Source organism: Pogoniulus pusillus, chromosome 24 (genome assembly GCF_015220805.1).
Source record: "Pogoniulus pusillus isolate bPogPus1 chromosome 24, bPogPus1.pri, whole genome shotgun sequence".
NCBI lineage: Eukaryota > Metazoa > Chordata > Aves > Piciformes > Lybiidae > Pogoniulus > Pogoniulus pusillus.
The window spans coordinates 3,534,391-3,552,520 of record NC_087287.1 but is presented as its reverse complement, the minus strand read 5'-3'; the positions used below and the strand labels follow the sequence as shown (position 1 = coordinate 3,552,520).

General features: G+C 44.6%; 1 protein-coding gene across 1 annotated transcript; it reads left to right on the top strand.

Moving 5' to 3' along the window:
- Positions 1-1,261: 1,261 nt before the first annotated feature.
- Positions 1,262-17,904, top strand: SLC5A12 (solute carrier family 5 member 12). Its single transcript, XM_064163085.1, has 15 exons — positions 1,262-1,618; positions 5,459-5,524; positions 6,503-6,554; positions 8,354-8,421; positions 9,602-9,756; positions 10,904-11,044; positions 11,840-11,969; positions 12,305-12,393; positions 12,959-13,071; positions 13,616-13,683; positions 14,008-14,094; positions 14,814-14,992; positions 16,208-16,311; positions 16,524-16,645; positions 17,248-17,904. Exons 1-15 carry the CDS (start codon positions 1,262-1,264, stop codon positions 17,401-17,403), a joined length of 1,887 nt encoding a protein of 628 aa, XP_064019155.1. The 3' UTR covers positions 17,404-17,904.
- The last annotated feature ends 226 nt before the right edge of the window (positions 17,905-18,130 follow it).

Here is an 18,130-nt window from a genome sequence, read left to right as displayed (position 1 = left end):
GCACCTTACACAAGACCAGTTTCGCTATTCTTTACCTTCTGTTTTCATCACCTCTAATGGTGTTGCCCAAAGAACTCCCTCCTGGATGAGCTCAGTTGTCATCTGCCCAATGTTAACTGACCATGTGATGGGCACTTCCTAAAAGAATTTGGCTATTCTGAGTACCACCAGGAAGCTCTGCTGGAAGTGTATGAGAGGCCCTCATCAAAACACAAAGCTGCATTTCCAACTTGACTTCCAGTTCATTATTCCATTAGCTCTTTTTCTATTGTCTGTACAAAATACTAGCATCAAAAAAAGCACTTTTCTGCTAGAGACACCACTTCTAATTTAAAGAAATTGTTTACAAAGGTCTCTGCAGGCTTGCATTTAGGAATTCTGCTGTTGGGAAAAGCCTCCTGGAATCCAACCCACATCGCTGTGCAGCCAGCTGGGCAGCTTTATTTACTTACACATGCAAACTCTAAGTAAAAGTGCTGTTAGTAGTGGTCACTGAAAAATTAGTTTCTAACTGAAGATCGTCCTCAGACATCACACCACAAACCACACTTCTGCTCCTCGGGAGGTCTCCTGGGCTCCCAAACACACCAAGGCAAGCGAGAAAGCGCCACAGCTACTTTAAACCATTAAAGGTTCCAGTTCTTCAGGGCAGCCTTAATTTCCTGAGTGTCTACCAAGGAGCACATTTTGAAAGCCAAAGGACAATTCTGAACCCCATCATTGATCAGTTCAGCTTTAGTTTTTAGCCATCCAAGGGCACTGCTCAGCTGAAAAGACACTCACCAGTGATGCCACAGCTCCTACACTGAGCTTTCCTTCAGTTCACTGTCCTTTATTTCTGTCTTTACTGTTCTCAATCAACTATTTAAGGACACTGAGAGGCTGGGAGAGAATGAGATCAAGCCAATGTGTCAGGCTAATGTTTAACTCTAAATTAAAACCTCACAGATAAAAAGGGAGTGTACTACAGATTTCACAGCTGGGTCCCCCCACTCCAGCCTGCCTGGCAGAAGCATCAGTAGCACTGGGGTCTAAGAGCATTCAGCACCTTCTCAACTCATCCTTTCCTCATTTTTTCGTCCTTAGAAGTGAACTGGATTGACCCCCACCCCCCAAATCTCCTAGCTGAAAAGTCTGCCTATTGCTTGCCATCGATGAGCTACAGATAAGCTTCAATTTTGCTGTTAACTGAGTAAATCTGTTCAGAGCAACAGCTCCAGAAGACCAGATTCTTCCATCAGAGAACTGTCCAGCTGGTGCTATGTCAAACTTTGTAGCTCCAGAAGTCAAAACTTTTGTGGCTTGGGACTATGCTGTTTTTGCAGCACTATTTTTAGTGTGTGCCAGCATCGGAGTCTTTTTTGCTGTTAAAGAGAGGAAGAAGAAAACTTCAAAGGAGTTTTTGGTGGGTGGCAGGCAGATGACATGTGGACCAATAGCTTTCTCTCTCACAACAAGCTTCATGTCAGCAGTAACAGTTCTGGGGACACCCTCTGAAGTCTATCGCTACGGGGCAGCCTTTGTGCTGTTCTTTCTCTCCTACGCCCTCGTCATCATTTTTACTGCTGAACTTTTTCTACCTGTGTTTTACAGATCTGGCATTACAAGCACTTATGAGGTAAGCAAAAATTATTGCCAAAGGCCATTATTCCAACATAAGTCAATGTCATGCAAACAGATAACCTGAGAGAAAAAAAATCTCTGGCAGAAGAGATTCTGCAGTGTTTTGCAGAATGAGAGTGTTAATTCTTGAGTCGTTTTCAGGAGCAGGTTGCATTACTCAAAGCAGTTAGTTCTACTGCAATAACTTGAAAGCAAAAACTGAGCTCAGAGATTCTGTTATGCATATATAGTAAAGAGCATTAATACCTGGGTTGTTATCAGGAACAGGTTGCATTGTTCAAAGCAGTTATTCCTACTGCAATAAGTTGAAAGCAAAAACTGAGCTCAGAGATTCTGTTATGCATATATAGTGAAGAGCATTAATACATGAGCTGTTTTCAGGAGCAGGTTGCATTATCCAAAGCAGTTATTCTTACTGCAATAAGTTGAAAGCAAAAACTGAGCTCAGATATTCTGTTATACATATACAGTGAAGAGTATTAATACCTGGGTTGTTATCAGGAGCAGGTTGCATTATTCAAAGCAGTTATTCTTACTGCAATAAGTTGAAAGCAAAAACTGAGCTCAGAGATTCTGTTATGCATATATGGCAAAGAGCATTAATACCTGGGTTGTTATCAGGAACAGGTTGCATTATTCAAAGCAGTTATTCCTACTGCAATAAGTTGAAAGCAAAAACTGAGCTCAGAGATTCTGTTATGCATACATGGCAAAGAGCATTAATACCTGGGTTGTTATCAGGAGCAGGTTGCATTATTCAAAGCAGTTATTCCTACTGCAATAAGTTGAAAGCAAAAACTGAGCTCAGAGATTCTGTTATACATATACAGTGAAGAGCATTAATACCTGGGTTGTTATCAAGAACAGGTTGCATTATTCAAAGCAGTTATTCCTACTGCATGAGTTGAAAGCAAAAATTAAGCTCAGAGATTGTGTTATGCATATATGGCAAAGAACATTAATACATAAGTTGTTTTTTGAGGAGCAGGTTGCATTATTCAAAGCAGTTATTCTTACTGCAATAAGTTGAAAGCAAAAACTGAGCTCAGAGATTCTGTTATGCATATATGGTGAAGAGCATTAATACCTGGGTTGTTTTCAGGAACAGGTTGCATTATCCAAAGCAGTTATTCTTACTGCAATAAGTTGAATGCAAAAACTGAGCTCAGAGATTCTGTTATGCATATATGGTGAAGAGCATTAATACCTGGGTTGTTTTCAGGAACAGGTTGCATTATCCAAAGCAGTTATTCCTACTGCAATAAGTTGAATGCAAAAACTGAGCTCAGAGATTCTGTTATGCATATATGGTGAAGAGCATTAATACCTGGGTTGTTTTCAGGAACAGATTGCATTATTCAAAGCAGTTATTCCTACTGCAATAAGTTGAAAGCAAAAGCTGAGCTCAGAGATTCTGTTACACAAACATGGCAAAGAACATTAATATATGAGCTATTTTCAGGAGCAGGTTGCATTATTCAAAGCAGTTATTTCTACTGCAATAACTCGAAAGCAAAAATTAAGCTCAGAGATTCTGTTATGCACATATGGCAAAGAACATTAATACATGAGCTGTTTTTTGAGGAGCAGGTTGCATTATTCAAAGCAGTTATTTCTACTGCAATAACTCGAAAGCAAAAATTAAGCTCAGAGATTCTGTTATGCACATATGGCAAAGAACATTAATACATGAGCTGTTTTTTGAGGAACAGGTTGCATTATTCAAAGCAGTTATTCCTACTGCAATAAGTTGAAAGCAAAAACTGAGCTCAGAGATTCTGTTATGCGTACATGGCAAAAACAGGATACGGGTTTACACACCAGCACCAAATTAACTTGCAGCTGGAAGATATTTAAAGCATATCCAAATGCCTCTGATCTTATAAGTAACTATTTCAGTCCATTTAAAGAACAAATATTAAAGACAGACTTTAAGAACCAAGTTCAGTAGTATCCAATTCAATCTTGGTCTAGATTTAGCAGTTTGGCCATTATAATAAAGATGATGGACTATTTGATAATGAGAAAGGTGAGGTGGGGATAGGGGATAAAGAAGATGATGGGAAACCTCATTCTAAAAAGAAAACTTCAGGGCTGGAGAATGAATCCAGGGAGTCTCTAAGAAATAACACAAATGGCCTCTGAATTTTCTAGAGCTTTTGACTGGCATCCCTCCTAGAATACAGTAGCAGCCAAAAAGAAATACAAGGAATCAGGAGTCCTTGTGATGTTATTGCTAGGAGCACAGTGTGCAGCCCTCCTTGTCTGCACACCCAATGGGCAGCTACTGAACATCTGGGGATGACCTTTCAGTCACTGTAATCAGCTGCTGCAAATGTGGTTGCTTCTCTTTATGAGCAGTTTCAGCTAAGCATGAATTCAAAGAAGAGAAACAAATTAATCTGGGAGGAGCTTCCTGGTAACAGAAAGCCCAAACCCAAGGAGAGGCTTAGGTCAAACCTATCCAAATACCCAGGCAGAGCTATTTCAGTTACAGGTTGGAAAATGGTCAGATGGACTACCTGTGCCCCTTGTCACAAGTAATTGCATTTTCTAGGTCTTTTTGGGATCAGATGAGAAAATCCATTACTTTTCTTATTTGAATTACCAAAGAGAGGTATCATTGTAGCCAGAGAGCCCCTTCAAGCTTGCTGGAAACACAACTCTGCGGACTTCCAAGACAGAAGTGAAGTTCCCTAAGTTAGCTGTTTATTTCTATGGCATGCAAGAGACACTGAACCTGCCTTGGCAGAAGGGTTGGAATCAATCATCTCATGAGGTCCCTTCCAACCCTTAGCATATTGTGATAAGCAAAATCAGGAAGAAAGAAACTGATTTGGAAGTACTATGCCTCGAGATTTGTGCAGCCTGTGCCTCATGAGTGCTGGGGAGCACAAAGGTATACAGCACCTGAAGAGACTGCTGAAAGACTCCAAGATCTCCTTCTACAGTTGCATGGTAATTTGAAACAGTTCTCTACCTCCACCTAGAAGTCTATGAGAAGCCCACTTGCTTCTTCATATTATCATAGAATGGTTTAGGTTGGAAGGGACCTCAAAGCTCATCCAGTTCCAAACCCCTACCACAGGCAGGAACACCTCCAGGGAGGTTGTGGATGACAGAATCACAGAATGTGACTGAAGATCACATTCTGTGATTCTGTCATCCACAACCTCCCTGGGCAACCTGTGCCAGTGTCTCACCACCTGCACTAACATCCAGTTTGAATCTCCCCTCTGCCAGTTCAAACCCATTATCCCTCATCCTGTCATTACAAGACCTTGTAAACAGTCCCTCCCCAGCTTTCCTGTAGGCCCCCTTCAGTTACTGGAAGACTACTATAAGGTCTCTTTGAAGCCTTCTCTTCTCCAGGCTGATATTGATGATCTGGCCTCAAGCAAGTGAGAAAACCAGCACAGCTCAAGCACTGTGAAACTCAATTGCTGCTTCTGCATCCGTCCCACTGTCACTTCTGTCACTACAGGAGTCAAACTGTGCTATTTCTCCTAGAGATAACCTCAGCTTTTCTCTTCATGCAGCTGCAATACACTTCCAAGAAGCTGAAATCCATTTCCCTTGTAACCACTAGGCTTTTTCAGTTATTCCCAGTACAAGCAGATACTGTGTACAGCAACCCAACTTGAAGTCTATGGTACTGCTGAACGTCTTCCAATGTAATTCTCTGATGCTCTCCTGCTCATTACTCACAGCAGTAGTGCCAGTTGCCAGTAATTTTCCTTGCACAACAAGCTGTTACTGGGGGCAAACAGAAGGTTAATAGCTGTGTCACGGATGCTACGTGTGCAATTCACTCAAGTTCCTCTTTCTTCCCTAGTATTTGGAGTTAAGATTTAACAAGATTGTCCGTCTTGCTGCAACACTGATCTACATCCTGCAGACGGTAAGAGGACATTCCCTCGTTGCTGGTGCTAATTCCACACAACATTGACTGAGGTTGATCTCTAACTGCACATTTTTTTTACAATGAGGTGTTTCAATGAGTGCTCTTCCTTATTTTTCACTTGGGCTGTGTATATTAAAAAGACAGCACAGCTGTTTCCCAAACTTTGGAGCTTTCTCCTCTTTAGGGTAATAAAAATGCAGTCTAGATGCCTGACCTGGATGTTGTACTGGACTCACAGCTTCTCAAATTCTGGGTCTCATTATGCTCATTTCTCTTTGCAAATCAGTGGACCCAGCCTTTCTTAAGAAGCTGGATGAGGTGAACTGGGCACACTTAATTCACCAGTTACTCATTGAGACGCTGGGGTGGCTCATTTGAAAGCTGCTGCACACTGCATCTCCTGGGGAGATTTCCAGGTCCCAGCAGGGACCATCTCAAAAGATGACACTAGTTATGGGATTTGATGGGATACTGGAAGACATCTCTTTCTCCATAAATCCCAGATTATTAATTCCAAACACTTCAGTAACAGATACAAACACCAATTGACTTCCAGGCTTTGTTTCTCCCTCAGTGTAGACAGAGCATACACAGGAAGGGCACTGAGTCAGCTGCTTTGAAAGGGAATGAATGGAACAAAGGCAGTTTAATTTCCAAGATGAATCTGCCTTATCTCTGCATTGCTCTTTGTGCTGTCCTGAGAGTTCTTCTTGCCATTTGACAAGGATATTTTAGTCATCTTAGCAATGGGTGAAATATGTAGCCCCATTAAATCAAAGCTTTGTAAAAGGCTAAAACAGACATGTGCAATACAAGCTGATCTAAAGAGACCTCCAGATCTGATGTCTTGCTCTGAGCCTCACTCTAAAAAGAAGCCTTATCACTAAGCTGTCACATACATGTGGGGTTTTTACTTTGTTTTTTTTTTAATGAGTGCTTTTTTCTTTTGCTTTTCATGAACCTTTATTCCTTCAGGTCCTTTACACAGGAATAGTGGTTTATGCTCCATCACTGGCTCTCAACCAAGGTGGGTTCCCACTCTGCACTACATGGCTATTCCACACCACAAGACAACCTGAATTAAGGGAGGAAAGCAGACAAAGAAGTCTAAAACTAGTAATGCCTCAGGAGTCCTGAAAGAAGGCTTTTGCCTGCCCCTCACAGCTCTGTGTTCCTGACTCTGCAGGTCTCTCTGACACCAGTACATTTCCAGGAGCCCAGTGTTTGCTGTCCTGCTCTCCTTTGCACTCAGCAACCACCCAAAGGCATTAGCAATGAACAGTTTCTCAATGTCCTGACAAAGTTCACAGTGCAAGCTGACGATCCAAGACCGCATTCTGTACTTTGGTTCCCCCTTCTCTGTCTCCTGTGTTCATGTTCCCATGGGCATAACTCCATCCCCTGCAGCTGAATGCTGTGCTGCTCTCTGCACAAACACTTCTAAATCCCCTTTGCACACCAGGTTTCACCAAGGCTTCACTGGAATAGATTGGGAAGTTCTTTTCCTTGTCCATGGAATCCAGTTTGCCCAACTCCACCTCTCACACAGTGCTGAGCTTCCTTTCCTTCCTCTGGAGCTTAACTGAACCTTAACTGGCAGTACATGTTCGTCAGTTCATCAGATCATTAAGGTTTAAAAAGATCACAGTGTCACAGTATCACCAAGGTTGGAAGAGACCTCACAGATCAGCAAGTCCAACCCTTTACCACAGAGCTCAAGGCTAGACCATGGCACCAAGTGCCACATCCAATCCTGCCTTGAACAGCTCCAGGGACGGCGACTCCACCACCTCCCCGGGCAGCCCATTCCAGTGTCCAATGACTCTCTCAGTGAAGAACTTTCTCTTCACCTCGAGCCTAAATTTCCCCTGGCGTAGCTTGAGGCTGTGTCCTCTTGTTCTGGTGCTGGCCACCTGAGAGAAGAGAGCAACCTCCTCCTGGCCACAACCTCCCTTCAGGTAGTTGTAGATCTCTGAGATCATGCAGTCAAATCATCAACCCAACACTTCCAAGTCCACCATTAAGCCACGTCCTGAAGTGCCATTCCTAGGCAATTTCTGAACACCTCTAGGAGCGTCCACTTTGCTGGGCAGCCTGTTCCAGTGGCTGATCCTTTCAATAAAGAAATTGCTCCTAATATCCATTCTAAACTTAAGGCTATTTCCTCTTGTCCTGTTGCTTGTTACATGGGAGAAGAGACCAACGCCCACTTCACTACAATGGTCTTTCAGAGAGCTGCAGAGAGCAATAAGCCTCCTCTGCTCCAGGCTAAACGACTACAGCTCTTTCAGCCTCACTTCAATGTAAGGAAAACCAAAGTTTGTATAAATTAATTTTGTGAAGAAAAATGAACGTGCAAAATTGCCTTAATGCGGCACATCTGAGTGTTAAACTGTTCCTAGTTTTAGGGAATGGGATTTAGTTTGAGGCTGGGTTGTTTGGGGTTTTTTTCCCCTTAGGATTCTTTGAAAGTGTCTGAAGATGCTGATTTCTCAGGAGACAATTCTGGGCTAGGAACAGGAGGAGAGCATTGCTTAGAAAGCTATGTCCCATAGGCATGATGTTCATACAATTACTCTTCCTATAGATTACTTTTGCAAGATAGGAAGTTAATTAAATCCAATTTACCAGAAGACAACAATGCAAAATAGTATCCAGAAGCATTAAGAAACCTGGAACAATCCAGCAAAGCTCCTAAGAGAGTCTGAAGTTTAAAATCAGTAATTCTTCCCATCCTTCTAAGGCTAAAGGATGACAGCTTTTCTGTTACCACCCAGACCACCTACCCCCACTTTGCTAACCAGTTGGTTTTCTTTGCTTCCACAGTCACTGGATTCGATCTCTGGGGCTCTGTAGTTGCAACAGGATTTGTCTGCACTTTCTACTGCACTCTGGTACGTAGCAGATGGAAGTGAACAGCTGGAGCACAGACTGCTAACCATCTTTTAGACATGACAGGCTGCTGCAGAAGGGTGGCTTCTACACACAGGCCAAGTGACTGAAGTTTAAAGCAGGACAACAGAGAGATACATTTCTTTTAGACTCTGTGGTCTGGTTAGAGATAAAAATATTTCTCTCAAATCCTCTGCTGCACATCTCAAGTTTTAACCACACAGCTTGAGGCAGAGTCCAGATAAGGAGGTGATAACCTCATGCCACACTAAAACTTTTGAGAAGATGAAGTTGTGCCGGGGTAGGTATGGGCTGGATGTTAGGAGGAAGTTCTTCACAGAGTGATTGGCATTGGAATGGGCTGCCCGGGGAGGTGGTGGAGGCACCATCCCTGAAGGTGCTCAAGAAAAGACTGGATAAGGCACTTAGTGCCATGGTCTGGTTGCTTGGCTAGGGCTGGGGGATAGGTTGGACTGGATGATGTTGGAGGTCTCTTCCAACCTGGTTGATTCAATGATTCCTTTTATCTATAACAAGGTATAGACTGAAAAACATTGCCATGAAAAATGTGCCTCTGGTGCCACCCCAGACCAAGAACAAAGTGATACACCCAAGGGAGGATAATCAGCAGGATAGTTTGCTTCTGAGTGGAAGCAACTTTAAGGCTCCAGATCAAACATCACACTGGAAGTGGCAGAGCCCTGAGGCTCAGGACATGACCTAATATCTCATTTTTTAAAAAATTACCACTTATGAATTTGTCAATATATCATTCCAACCTTGCCAAAAACACTTACTGTCTTGTCCTAGCACAGGTTTGATCCAATACTAATGTAGCCATGGAAGAAAAGTGACCTGCAAATTTTGTGGTGTTATTCTCTGTTGGTCTAACTGTGGTCTGTTTGATCCTGAGAAGTATTCAGAGTCTATGGGAAGTACAAGGCAGCCAGCTTGTATTCCCTAAATGCTGTAGGAACAAAAGTTTAACTGGAGGTCAAATATTCTCATGTGACTGCAGACAAACCATTTTCTGACCTGCAAAAATACAACCATCATGGGAGAATACACAAAAGAGTCCTGGTTTGCTGGAAACTGTACATACAGCTCCTGAAAGAAGAGGTCCTTCTACCTTTCACTCCATTTGAGCAAGAGGGAAGCTCATACAGATTCTGATTGTTTCAGGGGGGATTAAAAGCTGTGGTGTGGACAGATGCATTCCAAATGCTTGTGATGGTGGCTGGCTTCGTGACGGTGCTGATTCGAGGAACCACTCTGAACGGTGGAGCAGCTAAGGTCTGGGAAAACGCCTACGAAGGATCACGACTAAACATATTTGAGTAAGGAACAAATGGTGCAGACCTTTTCTTTTTGCATGTTCAGTGTTCAGAAATCTTATCCTCACTAAGGCAAAAAATAGTCACCAGCAGCCGAAGAAGGGGACACAGTCACAAGTTGTGCCAGGGCAGGTCTAGGCTGGATGCTAGGAGAAAGTTCTTCAGAGAGAGTGATTGGCATTGGAATGGGCTGCCCAGGGAGGTGGTGGAGTTACCGTGCCTGGAGGTGTTCAAGAAAACATTGGCTGGGGCACTTAGTGCCATGGTCTAGTTGACTGGATAGGGCTGAGTGCTAGGTTGGACTGGATGATCTTGGAGCTCTCTTCCAGCCTGGTTGATTCTATGATTATCACGCTAGTAGTGAACAGCCTTGGACACAGAGAAAACCATTCCCTGTGTCTTCAGTCTAGGGGAACACAGCTGACCTTCAGCAGAGTTTAACTTCTCTTTCTGGTACCCCTTTTGCAGAAATCAAAGCCCTGCTGAATTGAAAGGGAGTTGTGCCATTTTTCTTCCTGTAGCTCCAAAGACAACCCAATTATTCCTTCCAATACATGTATTTTTTCACTTTCTGTTCATAAAACACTTGCAGCACACTCACCACAGCATCTAGCAGTAATACACCAGCGCCCTGGGACAGCAAACCGACCTTCCTTTGGCTGTTTGTGGCCTTGACTGAAGAGTTAATTGATCAGGGCAAGTCACTGACAGAATCTAGCAGCAAGGTCAAACTTTATCTGGTGTGCTCTCAAGATCAGCAGAACTGCAAAGACGACAGATGCAAGACAGAAAGATGCACTTGCACTGCTTAGAAGCACTGAGTAATGAGATTTCATTGTTAATAAAAGATAACACTGCAGTTGAAGCAATTTCTTGCCAAGGCAGCAACACAGCATGATGATGTAACTAAGAGCATGGAGGACTTTTGGAGTTCAGCAGTTGGCCTTGTTCCTGCAGAGTCCCTGGCAGAATGGTTTGCAAGGCTGTTGCTGCAACGTGCCACACAGCTGCAAGCTGAGCATTAAAAAGCCTTAAAATGTAATTTACATCAATTAATTGGTCCTCTGACTGAGCCTACACGATTCATGTTTATCCTGGCTTAAAAGTGTGCAAATAAATGGAAGGATTTGCTTCTCTTTCTCTCTTCCAGCTTTGACACAGACCCTTTGAGGCGACACACCATCTGGACAATTGTTATTGGGGGAACCTTTACATGGCTTGGGATCTATGGAGTTAATCAGTCCACAATACAGAGATGCATTTCTTGCAAATCAGAAAAGCATGCTAAGATGTAAGTCCCCTGTCACTAACCCCTTGCAGCAGTCACACATACTGCCATGGAATTACACTGTCACTTATGTTAAACAAATATTGGGATTCCACTGGATTATAGCAAACTAATTTTGTCCTGACAGTTTTAGTCCCTCTGGCTCTAAATGGCTTTAGTTAGCACAGAAAGACAAATGGGTACCTATCTACTGCTAACTGAGGGTCAGGCTGTCCTCAGAAGCACAGTACAGAAAAGATGTCCAGAGAAAAGTTGTGCTGCCTATAGCTTTGTTGGGAAAATGTACTGAGTGGAATCCTATGTGCCTTGCCTTGTCTTCAAGCAGTTATTGATTTAACAAGGCACTATGGTATAAGGTACCACCAGCTGAATAAAATCACACCAATAAATAATCCATTCAAATCAGAATCAATGGCAAAGTAATCAGTGAAATGTCAACACAGACATACAGGGCTCCAGCCTGCTACCTCCCCTCCAGCTCAGCATTCATTTGTGCAGGGCTACACGTTCCACTACACAGTGTCCCCACCCCTAGGCTGACTGCTTGCCCACATGGCTCAAGTATAAAAGTTATCATTTTTCCCTCTTTCAAACAGCTGTTTTTCTACCTGCAATCATCCTCATTTTCTTGAGGTTATGATGGGTGATACCAATCTATTCTGTTGAAATCCAGCCTCTGAAAATGTTTGGGAGGCACAAGAACATCACCAGCAGCAAGAGACCTGCAAGCCTCACTAGCTATTAACAGCTTCTCCATATTTATCTTGTGTTAAGCAGAGTTTCTCTCCTTTGTTCTAGGGCACTTTACCTGAATTTACTGGGCCTCTGGATAGTCCTGGGGTGTGCAGTATTTTGTGGTTTGGTGATGTACTCTCATTACAGGAGCTGTGACCCTTGGACTGCTGCTTTCATTTCAGCCCCTGATCAGGTACTGATACCCGTTATTATAACCTAGGAGCTGCTCTGGTCCAAGACAGAGCAAGCACAGAGATTGTTCATGTTTTGTGGGATGCTTTATGTCCCTCTCAGCACATGGGCACTAAGGGTGAGTGCTGAATCAGGGCCAGGACACCTCTATTCTGGCACTCCTGCAGTCTTAATCTGACCACTTCTGCCAAACAACATCCCCTCCACGAGCACTCCTTATTAGCTGTAGCTACACCTGAATCTAGTGACATGCTCAGAAGCAGCTACCTCTGTCCCATGCACAGGAAATCCTTAACTAACTGCTTTGTGTTGTTTTTTGTGCCCCTTCTATCCCAGCTCATGCCCTACTTTGTTATGGATATCTTTTCTTCGATGCCAGGAGTCCCAGGACTGTTTGTTGCCTGTGCATTCAGCGGGACACTAAGGTCTGTCAATCTGAACTGAGGTTTCAGCTGTGTGCCACTGCAGATCCTTTGACTTGTAAAGGAACAATATCTTTGTTATGGAGCACATCTACACTTTGAAGGTCTTTGCAAACTGGTAAATTGAAGGGTCAGAGAGGACAAGTTTCTACCTTGTTCTGTGCCAGGATAAAGCAGAGCCTCTAGCACAGAATCAGTCAGGGTTGGAAGGGACCACAAGGGTCATCTAGTTCCAACCTTCTTGCCATGGGCAGGGACACCCTACCCTAGAGAAGGCTGGCCAGAGCCTCATCCAGCCTGGCCTTAAACACCTCCAGGGATGTGGCCTCAACCATCTCCCTGGACAACCCATTCCAGGCTCCCACCACTCTCATGCTGAAGAACTTCCTCCTCACATCCAGCAGTCACACATGGAACAGGAACCTCCCCAGCATCAGCTGTGTGTGTGAAGAAGAGTACAAAATGGACAGTTCTTGAAGACTATTAGTGCTGAACAGGAGAAGCATTTCACTATAAATACAACTTATGCTGCTTCCTAGCTACTGATCATTCTTCTCCCTTCCTACAGCACAGTAGCTGCCAGCATCAATGCTTTAGCAACTGTTACCTTTGAAGACCTAGTCAAGAAATGTTTCCCAAATCTCTCTGAGAAGATGAGCACGTGGATCAGCAAAGGCTTGTGTAGGTAACCTAGATGGGGTCCAACAGCTGTTTCTTTAACAGCAAAACCATCCATGCCCTCAGCTGCTATTCCTCCAGGAGAAAACTGAGCAAGATTTTTCTATACCCAGTGGCAGTCTCACAGTTCTGAGTGCTCAAGGGCACAGTCTAGAGACAGACTCATAGAATTAACCAGGTTGAAAGAGACCTCTGGGATCACTGAGTCCAACCTATCACCTAACCCTTCTAATTAACTAAACCGTGGCACTGAGTGCCTCGTCCAACCTCCTTTTAAACACCTCCAGGGATGGTGTCTCCACCACTCCTTTAGAAACATGCTTGTGCTTTGCAAACCCTCATGGGTTAAGTTCTGCTTCATGAGAAAACAGAAGCAACCAAAACTACAACAGGACTGCCTGCAAGACACTCAGTGGTCCACTTTGGACATCAAATCCTAAAGTGCAGACTTCTCCATGCTGCCTGATCACTTTGGTCACTAGATGAATTTAGAAATCAACCCTATTATTAACCAGCACTGACAACCTCACTGCCTGACCTTTCCCAGGTATACTGTATGGTGTCCTGTGCACTTCAATGGCTGCAGCAGCATCACTGCTGGGAGGAGTTGTGCAGGTATCTCTTGCTTCAGAAACACAATGAACTGAACAAATGATGCTTGGGGACTGCTAGGTTGCCTGAACAATTCCTGTGGATGCTTTAAGGGCAGGAATAACTGGGAAAAAGGATAAATCATAAACCCCCCAGCTCCTTTGCTAATCACTCATTGCTGGGAAATGACACTGGGTGTGATTCTCTCTTTAATCGTGCACCAAAACTACTCTTGGGCCCTTCTGCCCCCACCATGTTTCCCAGTGAAAAATCACAGACTGAATCCAGAACTGTGACATTCCTTTCAGCAGCTGCACTAAGCTCCTGTCTCTTCTCTGCATCCAACAGGCTTCCCTCTCCATCCACGGGATGTGTGGGGGGCCCATGCTGGGATTATTCACCCTGGGAATTCTGTTTCCTTGGGCTAACTGGAAGGTAAGGGGGAAAAAAATCCCTATCTAAAAGAAAATGTCTTGGTGGTGTTTGGTTAAAACTCAATCTTGAAAACACTTTGGTTTGCTGGGATGCTTTTCAGATTTAGAGTCTTGAGGAATCCAAGATTTGTTTAGGGTCTTTTTTTCCCAGTGAATTGATCCCATTTGACTTTAACTCTACCCAGCCATGGAATAGCTGGTGATTAGATCCACATGAATGGGTGGAGTTGGGGTATTTTTTGCAGTTAATTTTGCTTCTGACTTTCTTGTCTTCCATTAAAAAGAAAAAAAAAATTCAACATTCACCCCAGCCTATACTCACTTTGGGACACAAAATGATTTCAATTGCTCTGCCTTTGCAAACTCAGGCAAAACACAAAGTGGGCTCATTTCGTATTGCCCCCTGTGTGGTCCCTTCATCTTTAGCCAGAAGTAAAACTCAACTCTCTATTACACTTTTGATCTATCACGGTTTTGCTTCAACTCTCATTACTGGAGTGCAACAAAAAAACTCTATTGCAGTTTTGATAATCACAAGTTTGCTTCAACTGTGATTAGGGTAGAACATAACCATGCTGCATACTTGTTCAAAAGGGGAACAGAACCAGTTTACACTGTCAAAGGCTGTAACCACTGATTGCTGTCTTCTGCCTCATTCACAACAGCAGAGAAGCACTCCCCACACATCACCTTTATCAGTGTCTTTCCCTACCTGCCCAGGGTGCCATTGGAGGCCTCTTAGCTGGAATCACCTTAGCGTTTTGGACTGGAACTGGATCTTTCATTTACCCTGCACCGCCAACAAAGTCCATTCCCCTGCAGCTGTCGACTCTCAACTGCACAATGGCTAACGGCACCGAGGTGCTGACGACGGTGGCTGCCACAGCAGCTCCAGACAGGTATTGTCCCTGTCCTTGCCACTTTGCCTGGGTTTTGGCACAGCACACAGCCCCAGCCTGCAGCCTGCGTAACTGCTGAGTGGGCTGGCAGCATGGGCCACTGCCAGACTACGCATCACAGAGAGGTAGGGGGCAGAAGCGACCTTTGAAGTCAGCCTGGTCTAGTGTGAGGTGTCCCTGCCCATGGCAGGCGGGTTGGAACTACATGATCCTAGTGGTCCCTTTGAACCCTGACTGATTCTATGATTCTATTGATATCTTCACACTCTATACTCCTGGAAGCTGTAAAGAAGCTTTCTCATTCCTTATGATTCTGTGATTCTAAGCCCAACCCTCCTGGTAGAGCATTCTTGCATTCTGAATGGGTTTAAGGTGAAATGCACTGTTTGGTTTCTTTTAAAGCTCGGGAGAGCACCACAGGAGAAGCAGCTCTAACTAGTGTCTGAATATCACAGAATCAACAAGGTTGGAAGATCTAGGATCATCGAGTCCAACCTATCACCTAACCCTTCTAATTAACTAAACCATGGCACTAAGTGCCTCATCCAGCCTCCTGGATATGGCTGGTAACACTGATCACATAAATACTGCGGTTGGAAAAGCCCCTCAGGATCACCAAGTCCAACCCATAACCCTACTGGACAAGGTGCATCCTAAACCATATCCCCAAGCACCACATCGAAACACATCCAAGGTCAATGACTCAACCACCTCCCTGGGCAGTCTATTCCAATGCCTGACCCACTCCATCCGTGATAATTATACTTCTAACCTATTTTTACAGTGTCAAAAATCCTGAAGATAATACAAAGTGCATAAACCAAGCTGTTAGTGTGGTCCAAGCTCTCCCTTGAAATAGACTTTCTGCTGGAGATTCATAAGACATAGAATTGATGGTGATTAGGACAGCTGCAGCACAGGCTATGTCTTGCTAGCACGGTCAAGAGACAACTTAAACATACCTGTTGGTCATCACTAGCTGCTTTTCTTGGATGTTAGGAGGAAGTTCTTCACAGAGAGAGTGATTTGCCATTGGAATGGGCTGCCCAGGGAGGTGGTGGAGTCGCTGTTCCTGGAGGTGTTCAAGAAAAGCCTGGATGAGGCACTTAGTGCCATGGTCTGGTTGACTGGCTAGGGCTGGGTGCTAGGTTGGACTGGATGATCTTGGAGGTCTCTTCCAACCTGGTTGATTCTATGATTCTCACCTCTTCACAGGCCTCTGCTGGCAGACACCTGGTACTCCCTGTCCTACTTGTACTTCAGTGCCATTGGCTGCCTAGGCTGTGCCACTGCAGGGCTGTTGATAAGCTTTTTAACAGGTTGGTGTTCTAGATACAAATATGCTGTTACACAAGAATCTCACTCAGCTCTTAAAAAGAGCTTTTAAAAATGTACAACAAGCGGCTCATAAGCTACAGGGGTGGAAGAGGGCAGCAAGTGCCTATCCCTCCTCCTCACCTGGAGCGCTGAGGCTCCCAAGCCTCACACTTAGCTTTCTGTAGACTCAAGTGCCACGATTTTCTCCCTTCAGGACCTACTAAAGGTGAAGATATCCCACCAGTGTTGATTAAGCCAGTCTGCAACCTATTCTGCTTTTGGTCAGAAAGCCTCAAGACATCCCTGTGGTGCGGTGTGCGGCACGACAGGCGGGAGGTGAGTGCCAGAGCTGGGGAGCAGCAGGTGCCTGTGCGCATCCATCCCTCAGGATATGGCCACACAGAGAGCAGAGCAGCTGCCAGCAAGCACTGCTCCGCGTTATGCAAGGGGAATTACTCAGGCACTGCAGAGTGGAAACGAGCTCAGCCAAGCCCTGATCACTCAGGCTGTAATCAGTTACTCATTTCCCCTGTGCGTGCCCAAGGGGAAATGGGGTCTCTGAGAGTGGCAGCTGTGGGGATGGCCTATGGGGCTGCCCACCCTCTCCCTGCCCTCCCTGCTCTGGCAGCAGAGTGGGGACAAAACTGCACTTTACACCCTGGAGAGGAGTTCACTGAGCTACTGCCTCCTTCCACCTAGCATAGTCTCCTTCTCTGGAGACCTTCAAAACCTACCTGGATGCATTTCTGTGTAGCCTGGCGTGGGTGATCCTGCTTTGGAAGGCGAGTTGGACTTGATGAACTCTGGAGGTCTCCTCCAACCCCTAACATTCTGTGACTCATCTAGAACTTTTCTGGGGAGAAAAACCAACAACTACTTTTTCTTACTGTCAGCAGTTGCAAACTACCACAGTAATTTGCTTCTGTTTTTTATTTCAGGCTGACTTTGAAAAAAATCTGCCTAATATTATTGCAAAGAAAAGTGGAAGAGATGAGACCTTGACAAACACCCACAAAGGACACCGACACCAGTTCCCTGGTTACAACTGCGAGGAAAAATCCTACACTAACGTGGCCAGAGAATCTCGCCTCTAGAAGCTGAGGGCCAAGAGACATTTAAGCCAACTGCATTTCTCCAGGTTCAGAAAGAAAGAGGTGTTTCTGTTGCATTTACCAGCTTGTGGGGGGACCAAGAGGGAAGAACTGCTCTCTCCAGCAATAAAGGTCAGACTTGGATTGCTGAGTTTCATGACAGACCTAGGAAAGGGACAGGCCAGGGGAGTTTGGAAGCACTGCTGCTTCAGAAGGAATGTTTCATGAATCTTCTCCTGGAAGTCACTAGCTGCAGCACATCTTCTGCCAGGCAGCCAGCAACAGAACAAGGGGACACAGTTTGAAGTTGTGCCAGGGGAGTCCTAGGCTGGATGTTGTTAGGAAGTTGTTGGCAGAGAGAGTGATTGGCATTGGAATGGGCTGCCCAGGGAGGTGGTAGAGTCACTCAAGCAAAGCCTGGATGGGGCACTTAGTGCCACAGTCTGGTTTATTGGCTAGGACTGGATGAGCTTGGAGGTCTCTTCCTACCTGGTTGATTCTCTAAGTGCTCTGTTTCACTGAAACACATCTCCTTTTCAACTTGCCTACTGTAAATCAGACTCCACAGACCACCTCTCACATTGATAAACTTCTGATGGAGCTTTTCAGATCAGTGTATTTGCTTTCAAACACAACTCAGAACTAACAAAACAGACTGAATGAAGATATCAAAGACAGCTCAGCTATGGACCCAGCTGATACATTTAGCCCACAGTGCTTTGAAGAATAC